General features: G+C 40.8%; 1 protein-coding gene across 1 annotated transcript in view; it reads left to right on the forward strand.

The window, feature by feature from the left end:
- ENTHD1 (ENTH domain containing 1) overlaps positions 1-11,536 on the forward strand; it is a 77,866-nt gene that overhangs the window by 30,959 nt on the left and 35,371 nt on the right. The window contains exon 4 of the mRNA XM_006776013.1: positions 4,751-4,874. Coding sequence (XP_006776076.1) covers positions 4,751-4,874 — 124 coding nt within the window. The remainder of the gene's footprint in view (positions 1-4,750; positions 4,875-11,536) is intronic.

Raw genomic sequence — 11,536 nt, forward strand, 5'->3', positions numbered from 1 at the left:
GGGAGATCTCGGGGCGCTGGGAGTCCCCTGCCCAGGCCTAATGCCTTGGCCAGAGGCGTTAGGCCTGGGCAGGGGCAGAGCCTGCAACCGTGGGGAGCTGGGGGTCCCCTGCCCAGGCCTGACACCTCTGCCGGAGGCCTCAGGCCTGGTCAAGGGGCCGATCCGGTGATTGGTGATCGGAGGGTGATGAGGATCAACTCCTCTGGCCGAGGCATCAGGCCTAGGCCGGGGACTGGGGGTCCCCTGCCCAGGCCTGATGCCTGGGCCAGAGGCATCAGGCCAGGGTGGGGGGCAGAGCTGGGGATTGGGGAGATATGATGGTCCCCTTGCCCAGACCTGAAGCCTGGGTCAGAGGCATCAGGCTTGGGCTGGGAGCAGAACCAGTGATGGGGGGAAATGAGGGTCCCCTGCCCAGGTCTGACGCCTCTGGCAGAGGCGTCAGGCCTGGGCAAGGGGCCGATCCTGTGATTGGAGATTGATGGGGGTCAATGCCTGAGGGCTCCCAGTATGTGAGAGGGGGCAGGCTGGGCTGAGGGACACTCCCCCTCACCCCCCACCCAGTGCACGAATTTCATGCACCGGGCCCCTAGTGTAATATAAACACACAGTAAATATCAAGGTAGTGAAAGTAAAAAGTAGTGACACCACCAAATGCTGGTGAGCATGTGGAGAAATTGGATCGCATATATATTGTGAAGTGGTACAATTACTCAGGAAAATAGTGGCACTTTCTTTATAAAATTAAACATGCAATTACTATATGACTCAGCAATTGCATTTTTAGGCATTTATCCCAGAGATATGAAAACTTTTCATACAAAAACCTAAACACAGTGTTGAAAGCAGCTTTATTTGTAATTGCTAAAATCTGAAAACAACCCAGACGTCCTTTAACGAATTAAGCTGTCTTACATCTATATCATGGATACTAATTGGCAATAAAAAGGAACAAATTATTGATACAACAACTTAGATGACTCTCCAGGAATTGTGCCAGGTTAAAAAAATGCCATTTATATAACATTCTTTAAATGTCAAAATTATAAAAATGGAGAACAGATTAGTAGTTGTGGAGACTGGTAATTAAAAGGCATCAGGAAGGATCCTTGTGATGAAAATGTTCTTTATTTTGATCATTTCATTGTCAATATCCAGGATATAATATCTATATATATAAAAGCCTAAGCAACTGTTACAACCGAACGACTGGAACGACCAGACGACCAGTCGCTATGATGTTCACTGACCACCAGGGGGCAGATGCTCAACGCAGGAACTGCCCCCTGGTGGTCAGTACGCTCCCTCAGCCAATCGCCTGTGGTCCCTTCCCCCTGGCCAGCCAACCTCCTGCAGTCCCTCCCCCCAGCCGGCTGGCCCCCATCAACCCCTGGTGCTAAATCATTTATAGACGGTCTGCTTCTGGGTTGGGGTTTCATATGTAGCAGAGCAGCTCCCTCACTGCATTCTATTGAAAGTCAGCCCTCAACACAGGGTTTGTCTCACTCCTGTCCTCTCCCTGCCTGCCGTGGTGGCGGCACAATGGCAAAGGGAGGAGACACGGAACCGTGCAATTGCAGGGCGCTGACTGTGGCGGCATCCGTTCCTTCTGCACCGGCCTGGCAACTGTCGCCTCCTCTCCTGACCCCTCTAGAACCTTTGGGCCCTGGGCTTGGATGGGGAACTGGGGGTGGGTGGCGGCAGACGCAGTCCCTTTCCCAGGGGGGCCGAGGGACAACTCTCTCCTTGGGGCCAGTGGCTAGCCTTCTACAGGTCCCTATCCCTGGCCCACAGGCCCTGATCGGCCTGGCCCCATTTGGGCCTGATCGCCGGCCAGGCCTAGGTATCCCAGCCGTGCATGAATTCGTGCACTGTGCCTTTCGTTGTACTATAATTTTGCAACATGTTACCAGGGAAGCTGGGTAAAGGATAAAGAATATACACAGAATCTATTTAATTTTTCACAACTGAATGTGAAACTACAATGATGTCAAAATAAATAAAAGTTAAATTATAAAAAGTAGCGAATCACTTTGGCAGTTTTGGATGAAGTTAAAAATAAGCATATGGCTTAGCCATTCTTCTCCTATGTAATATCCAAGGGTAATGAGCTTTATTCTTAATAACTGAAATTTGGAAATAACCCAAATGTTCATATGCAGGAGAATGGATTAAAAATTGTGAATATCCCAAGAAATCAGAAACACCAATCAGAAAGGATATATGCACCTCTGTGTTCATAGCAGCACAATTTACCATAGCTAATATTTGGAAACAGCCTAAATGCCCATCAACAGATGAGTGGATTAAAAAACTGTGGTACATCTACACAATGGAATACTATGCTGCTGTAAAAAAGAAAGAACTCTTACGATTTGCAAGAGCATGGATGGAGCTGGAGAGCATTATGATAAGCGAAAGACAAATATCACATGGTCTCACTCATTTGTGGAATATAATGAACAACATAAACTGATGAACAAAAATAGATCCAGAGACAGAGAAGCATCGAGCAGACCATCAAACCTCAGAGGGAAGGCAGGGAAGGGTTGGGGAGGGGGTAAGAGATCAACTAAAGGACTTGTATGCATGCATATAAGCATAACCAGTGGACACAGACACTAGTGGGGTGAGTGCATGTGCTGGGTTGGGAGTGGCTGGGGAGAGGTCAATGAGGGAAAAAAGGAGCCATATGTAATACTTTAAACAATAAAGAATTTTTAAAAATTATGATATATTCACACAATGGAATATTTCTTACAAAAAAGAAATACTCATGCAATTGTTCCACCTTATCCATGGGGATATGCTCCCAGATGCAGGGGATGCCTGAAACTGAGGATAATACTGCTATTGAACCCCATCTGTACTGTTTTTCCTAATATTATGATAAAGTTTAATTTATAATTAGGCACAGTAACAGATTAACAATAACATAATAAAGAGAACAATTATAACAATATACTGCACTACAAGTTATGTGAATGTGGTTTCTCTCTCAAAAATATAGTACTATACTCACCCTTCTTCTTGTGATGATATGAGATGATACAGTGCCTCCGTGGTGAGATGAAGTGACATAGCATTAGGCTACTATAAAAGTTACTTGAGCACAACCACTCTGATACCATGACAGTCAATCTGATCACCAAGACATACTAAGTGACTAACAGGCGGGCAGCATATACAGCATGGATTTTCTGGACAGAGGGACGATTTGCATTCTGGGCAGGACAGCATAAAATTTTACCACGCTACTCAGAATGCCACACAATTTAAAACTTAGGAATTGTTTATTTCAGGAATTTTTAAAAATATATTTTGTTGATTTTTACAGAGAGGAAGGGAAAGGGATAGAGAGTTAGAAACATGGATGAGAGAGAAACATTGATCAGCTGCCTCCTGCACACCCCCTACTAAGGATGTGCCCTCAACCAAGGTATATGCCCTTGACCAGAATCAAACCTGGGACCCTTCAGTCCGCAGGACAACGCTCTATCCACTGAGCCAAACCGGTTAGGGCAATTTCAGGAATTTTTATTTAGTATTTTTGGAACATGTTTGACTGTGTATAACTAAAACCACAGAAAGCAAAACCACAGATAAGCGGGGACTACTTGCACACAAAATACAGATGCATCTCATGACCATTATGTTAAACAATGCGAATCAGATATACAAGCATATATATGTGTGGTTATCTTTATATGAAGTTCAAGAACAGGCAAACTCATTGGTGGTGATAGAATATAGAATACTGTTTACTAGTGATGGAGGGATGGTATCAACTAGAAAGGAACTTGAGGGAACTTTCTGCAGTGAAGGAAATTGGTTATATAGGTATACACCTAAAGTTAAAAATTACTGAGCTCACACTTAAGGTTTTTGCACTTACTATATGTTCATTATCTATATATATAAAAGCCTAAGCGACCGTTCTACTGTGCATCCGGTAGGTATGATGCGCAATGACCACCAGGGCACAGATGCTCCGACCAGTAGCTGTGTCGCGCACTAACCACTAGGGGGCAGATGCTCAACGCAGAAGCTACTCAGCTGCAATGACTTGGCAGCTGCAGTTCTCAGTTGATGGACCCGGAACCAGAGAGGAGGGAGTCTGATTCCGGGGTGCGTCACCCGAGAACTACCCTCTCACAATCCGGAACCCCTCGGGGAATGTCAAAGAGCTGGTTTTGGCCCGATCCCCACAGGCTGAGGGACGCTATCAGTGCACAGATTCGTGCATCGGGCCTCTAGTACTATAATAAAGTACTATTAAGTATCCCCATCTATGGGAGAAAAAGGCATATTAACCAACCCCACTGCATATACTTTATTTGGATCATCCTATACTCTGGACACGCAATTCACACAAGATAGCTCAGGTGTGAATTCTTTCAATCAAAATGTGTTTGCCCTAGCTGGTTTGGCTCAGTGGATGTAGTGTCGGTCTGCGGACTGAAGGGTCCCAGGTTTGATTCTGGTCAAGGGCATATGCCCAGGTTGCGGGCTCGATCCCCAGTAGGGGGTGTGTAGGAGGCAGCCAATCAGTGATTCCCTCTCATCAGTGATGTTTCTATCTTCCTCTCCCTTCCTCTCTGAAATCAAAAATATATTAAAAAATGTGTTTATACACTTTTTACACGTAGTGCATATAGATTGTATCTCCACAAATTGCCCATCCATTGTAGCAAACTGAGGCAATGGTATTCTTTGTTTTTCAACTTTTATGTGCTCTCTTGTTTTCTGTAAGGACCTGATGTTATTCTATGAGGATGATCCAAAGCCACTTTTGCCGACAATTCCTCCAGCCATTATCTCGTCATCTACATGGTTGTCAGCAGGGCAAGCAGAAGATTGTAACCTCTGGAATGCAGGTAAGTTGGTTAAAGAATAGGAAGTTTACTCAGAAACGTGAATAAGAAACGCTGGGCAGGAATTTTTTTCATCGAATTTTATTTTGTGAAATATAGCAACAACGGCTTTAATTCAACTTTGAACATGACTAGCATGGGCAAATTCAACCCACATGTAAGTCTGTAATCTTATTTTACCATTTATTTCAATGTTTTTTCTCTATTTTGTCATTGTTTTGTTTAAAAAATTATTAAGTACAAGCCTTACATCTTTTATCAATTGTTAAGAACAGAACAAATTAATTTCAGTTCCTTTTTTCATTTGTATTAACTTCTCTTTGATAAAGACTTTAAATTATGCCATTTTTCAGAAGCAAGCATTAGATGAAAAGCAAGAAGTATATAGTACCCCACAAATTGGTTAATCAGCTCTTGAGTAATTAACATTAGAGAAAAAGGCACAGTATAAAATTATACAAAATCCGTCTCCAATAAATTACACCATTAAATTCCAACTGGGCTCTACTGCTACTCAAGATCTGATTGACTCATTGTTGAGCCACTTCGTCCTTTCTGTTCTCCATGAACACTCAATTTTCAGTCCATTCTTCCTCTTGATTTTCTCAAAAAATAAGATGAAAGATCTTCTGCCAATATGAGAATGAAACTTTTTCTTTTTTTAAAAAATATATATTTTATTGATTTTTTACAGAGAGAAAGGGAGAGGGATAGAGAGTTAGAAACATGGATGAGAGGGATCGATCAGCTGCCTCCTGCACACTCCCCACTGGGTATGTGCCCGCAACCAAGGTATATGCCCTTGGCCGGAATCGAACCTGGGACCCTTGAGTCCGCAGGCCGATGCTCTATCCACTGAGCCAAACCGGTTAGGGCGAGAATGAAACTTTTTCATTAGTATTTTTCATCCCTTCAGATATCTTTGCTTTTATATTCACCCAGGCATGCTTTCCCTTATCACAGAGGTGGCTCCTTATGTTCTGAGTTTCATCCTCTCCCTCATCTTTGGACCATGCACCACACTTTTCCCTTAAATAGATACCCAGTATCCAAAAAATATAAAAACTGTAGTTTATTAGTATAGGTTTATTTTACAAGTTCATGTTTATAGTTTCCTTACAAAACCAATCATGAGAGTGGTGAGGATATTTTAATAGACACAAGAACAAGAAGTTGTGGATAATATTTGCTGCACACGGATGGTATTATTCACATGGATAATTAGTTATAAGTGGTTACAGTTTTGTAGACATTTTGCTTTGTATTCTTAGAATATACTTATGTAAACCGATCCAAATCCAGAAGCTTGAAGAAAGTAGTAAGGAAACATTTTTGTATTCTTATTAGTAACCCCATACATTTCCCCCACCTTTTTAATAGATTTTATTTTTAAGAGCAGTTTTAGGTTCACAACAAAATTGAGCAGAAGGTACAGAGATTTCCCATACACCCCCTACTTGCAAATAAGCACTGCTTCCCACATTATTAGCATCCCGCACCAGAGTGGTACATTCATAGCAGTCAGTGAACCTACATTAACACTTTATGGTCACAATATCATCCAAACCCCATAGTTTACATTAGGCATCACTCTTGGTTTGGTACATTCTATGTGTTTTGACAAATATGTAACATGTGTCCACCAATATAGTCCGATATCGAGAAGTTTCACTGCCCTAAAAATCCTGTATGCTCTGCTGTTCATTTCTACAGCCCCCTCTACCCACTGGTAACTACTGATATTGGAACTGTCTCCATACTTTTGTCTTTTCCAAAAAGTTACATAGTTGGCATCATACAGTATGTAGCCTTTTCAGACTGGCTTCTTTCACTTAGTGATATGCATTGCGGTTCCTCCGTGTCTTTTCATGGCTTAATAGCCCTTTTCCTTTAGTGCTGGATAGGATATGCTAGGGTACTTACCCATTCACCTGCTGAAGAACATCTTAGTTGTGTCCAAGTTTTGGCAAACCTATATAATAAAAGGGTAATTGACCTTAATGGCGGAATGACCAGAACATCCGCTGGACCAGTCACTATGAGGCACACTGACCACCTCTCGGTCCCTTTCCCTGGCCGACAGGCTCTGATTGGCTGATGGCGAACGGAGAACCGGGGGTGGGTGGCAGGGGATGTGGGTGGTGCCAGGCCAAGTCCCCTGCCCCGCCAATCGCCCCACACACAGAGGGCGACCCACGGCAGGGGCAGGACCCGGGAGCAAGTGGGAATGGCCATCCTCTCAGTTCCTCCCCCGGACCGACAGGCTCCAATCACCGGATGATGAACGGGGATCTGGGGGTGGGTGGAGGTGGGTGGCAGAGCCAGCTGCAGGCAGCTGGGGAAGATGGCCCTGATCACAGGCCAGGCCTAGGGACCGTACCCATGCATGAATTTTGTGTACCAGGCCTCTAGCAATAAATGGCAAGGTGCTGTAAATATCCATGTTCAGGCTTTGTGGACATGGTTCCCCTTGCCAACATTTTAATACAAGTGAAACTGAGTATAAATGAGCATCAGTGGCAACCATTAAGAGGAAAAAAGTCACAAAATATGTCACATGAGGGATGATTCTACCATTTTACTAATCCTTTCTATTATTTATGTTGCAAATATCATTTTACAGGCTATGAATTACCTTTTTATAGACTTTTTTTGTTTTGTTGGTGTTTTTATAGAGGCTTTCTATTTCGTACAGTCATATTTATTCCTTTTTTCCTTCTGAGCTTTTGTTCTTGTGTTTTTAGAAGGCTTTTCCCACATAGGTTCATAGTGTATGTTCACCCATATTTCATTTTAATTTTTTTAGTTCTTTAACCTATCTGGATTTAAAATATTTGTGAATGTTTTGAGATACAGCAGTGGGCATCCAGTGTCTCAAAAACATTTTATTGACTAATTCATTTTTCTCTTCTGTTTTGAAATGACTCTAACATATACTAAGTAGCATCTATTTAACAACTCTCTCCTGTTCCATATCAGTCCATTTCACTAGTCCTGATCTATTTAATTTTTTATAACTATTATAACAGTTTGCCACAGTATGAAATGTCTCCTATTTTATTTAACCAATATTATGTTAATGGTTATTTAAGTTATTTCCATGTTTTCCCCATTATAGATAATGATTAAATGACAGCTTTTTCCTCTCTCAAATAAAGTAGGCTTTTTATTTATATTTTTCCACAATTTGAGACAGATTCTAAAATACATTACTCAATTTCTTTTGGTAAATTCTGCCCAGCTCACTAACTTATCCTGTCAACAGATGGTTCTAATTTCCATGTTATAATTTTGGCAACTTCAGCCCAAGGCAAAAATAAAATAGGAAAGTATTCTGGTACAGAATCCTCAGTTCTCCTTTCTTCCTGCCTTTTCCCTCCATAGGTACAGTGATCCGCTGTTTGCACTCTGGCCCGTGGCTTTGGGAGTACTCACTCTCACCAACACTTGATGTTTGCTTCACTGAGCCCATTCCTTTCTTCTGAGTGACTACTCTTTTGAATTTTGTGCTCACCATTCCTTGCTTTTCTTTATAGTTTTATTACATACTAGAGGCCCGTTGCACAAAGAGATTCATGCAATAGGCCTTCCCTTCCCCTGACTGCTGGCACCGGTTTTCCTCCGGCACCCGGGACCCAGGCCTTTGCTCCAGACAGAGCCTTTAGTCTTCGCGGCTCCAGACGGAGTCTTCGCTCCACCACTTCGCCCCTACATATGCAAATTAACCGCCATCTTTGTTGGGTTAATTTGCGTACTCCCGATTGGCTGGTGAGCGTAGCGGAGGGATGGTTAATTTGCATGTGTGTCTATTATTAGGTAAGATGTTTATACTCTGAACAATACATTACTAATTTTACAGGCTTTAAAATTTTATCTAAATATAGTCATTGAGTTTATTTTTCTGTGACTTCTTATCACTCAGTAATATGTTTTTAAGATTCATCTATGTGTGTACATGGTTGTCATTTGTTGTCATGGCTGTATAGTATTTTATTATGTACATGTATTAAAGCATATTCATTTATTCCATTCTAGAACACTGTCATCGGTATAGTGCTCAAGTTTTTTGTATTGTAAACAGTGCTGTTATGAACATGGTTGTATGAGACTCCTGGTTTGAATGGACAAGAGTTTCTCTAGGGCACATATTTCAGAGTGAAATTGCTGATGGTTCAATATGAACATCTTTAAATTTACTAGATAGTGCCAAGTTGTTTTCCAAAGTTCTAGTTGCTCCATGTCCTCACCAACTCTTTATAGTGTCATTTTGGGGCCGGGGGCGTGGGGGGGGAAGGTGGGGAAAAGGGCAAATTGCCAATCTGTTGGGTGATGGTTGGTATCTCATTTGTTTTAAAATGTATTGTTTAATAATTATATTGAGCATATTTTCAAATGTGTGTGGTTCACTCATATTTCCTCATCTGTGAAATGTCTGTTCTGATCTTTTGTTCATTTTTCTATTTGGTTGTTTGGCTTTCTCTTAATTGATTTGTAGGAATTCTTCATCTATTCTGGAGGCTAACATTTCATTTTTAAAATACATTTGTCAAGTTTATGACTTCTCTTTCCATTTTGTAAAGAGTCTTTTGAATAGCAAGTTCTCAGTTTTAATGTAGAATTTTGTCCCTATGATTTGTACTTTCTGTATCTTGTTATTTTTTAATTTTTTTTTCTTGTCACCAGACTATAAAGATACTTCTACATAAGTTAAAAATTTCTAGTTTTGCTTTCCACAATTAAAATTTTAATGCAGCTGGTATTGATTTTGTGTATGATGGAAGCAGGAGTCTAATTTTATTTCTAAATGGATATCCAGCTGTCCCAGTATCATTTTATTGCAAAGTCTGTTTTTCCCTAGATGAACTGTAATGCCATCTGTATCCTAAAGCAAGTTTACACATGTGTGTGGATTTGTTTCTGAGCTCTATATTCTGTTCTGCAAATGATTTTATTATCCCTGCACCAACAAATAGTTTTAATTACTCTACCTTGGCAATAATTCTTGATGACTTCCTTCATCAGGAGTGTTTTGTCTATTTTTTACTTTTTGCTTTTCTACAAAAAAGTTTGTCAAGTTCCTTGAAAAAAAAAAAAGCCCCCACTCCACTGCAGTTTTGATTGGCACTGTCAGTCTTGAAATCAATTTGGAGAAGTGACATTTTTACAATATCAAATTGTTCTGTTCATTTAAATCTTCTTTACTATATTATATTATATTTACTTATCTATTTTTATCCTCACTCAAGGAAGTATTTTGAGAGAGAGAGAGAGAAAGAAAGAGAGACAGACAGACAGACAGACAGACATTGATGTGAGAGAGAAACATCAATTGGTGCCTCCTGTACTCACCCCAACCGGAGATTGAACCTGCAACCTAGGTATGTGCCCTGACTGGGAATCAAACCCACAACCCTTTGGTGCTTCAACCAACTGAACCACCTAACCATGGCTAAAGTATTATATTTTATAGTTTTCTCCATACAGGTATTGTATATCTTTTATTAGATTTAGTCCTAGGTACTTTATGTACTTCGGTAGCTACTGTAAAATATATCATTTTCTAAATTGTATTTTCTAAATATTGATGGTGAAAATGAGTGAAATTAATTTTTGTGCATTGATTTTATAACTACTAACCTTGCTTAATTAATTCTTACCAATTTTCCTAATTTATCTGTAGATTTTACTGGGTTTCTTATATTGAAAATCATATCATCTGTGAATGATGGCAGATTTGTTTCTTGGTTTTTAAACCATATATTTTGTTTTCTTACCTTGCCGTGTAGGTAGAGCCTCTCAGACAGTGCTGAATGAAAATGTGATCGTGAGCTTCCTGAACTTAGACTGTGTCTTAAAGAGAATGATTTCACCATTTGCCATTAAAACAGGCTTATTATATGCATTTCTGCAGATCTCCATTCCTAGTTTAACACTTTTCTCATAAATATATGTTAAATTTCTCCATTTTTAGCATCTATATTAATGGTTATAGCTTTTTCTCCTTTGAGCTGTTAATTTTGTGTATTAGTTGATTTCCAAATAGTAAAACAACCTTAAATTCCTGGAAAAAGCCCAATTTTGCCATGATATATGAATATATATATATATGTGTGTGTGTGTGTGTGTGTGTGTGTGTGTGTGTATATGGGTTTGATTTTAATGTTTTGTTTAGGAGTTTTGCATCCATATCTAGGAGTAAAATTCACCAGAAATGTTTTTTCTCATATTCTCTTTGTCATGTTTTGACACTGATATTTTGCTAGATTCATAAAAAGAATTGGAAAGTATATTTTTAATTCTCTGGAATGGTATGTGTAGGGGTGTTTGTGAGATGGTGGGAAAATAGACGAGGTATTCGGTAGGTTCACTGACGGTGGTGCTGGTGGGAGGGCTGCAGACAGGGAAGGCAGCTCTGCACGCATGAGGTCATGAAGACAAAGTATGGCACCCTTCATAATGGAGGATCCAGTATAACCAGCCTGACACAGGCAGCTGGCCGTTTTCCCTGGAAAGTGGTGCCATGCCTGGGGTGGAACATTCACTCTACTTCCAGCAGCTTTGTAGACAGATCACCTTGGTGAGGGGAAGTTCATGTCGTTGCTCCCATGCATAGCCTCCATCCCTGGAACATGGCCAAATCCATTGAACCACTGCATTGACCAGGG

This window comes from Myotis davidii, unplaced genomic scaffold (genome assembly GCF_000327345.1).
Source record: "Myotis davidii unplaced genomic scaffold, ASM32734v1 scaffold428, whole genome shotgun sequence".
NCBI classification, from domain to species: domain Eukaryota; kingdom Metazoa; phylum Chordata; class Mammalia; order Chiroptera; family Vespertilionidae; genus Myotis; species Myotis davidii.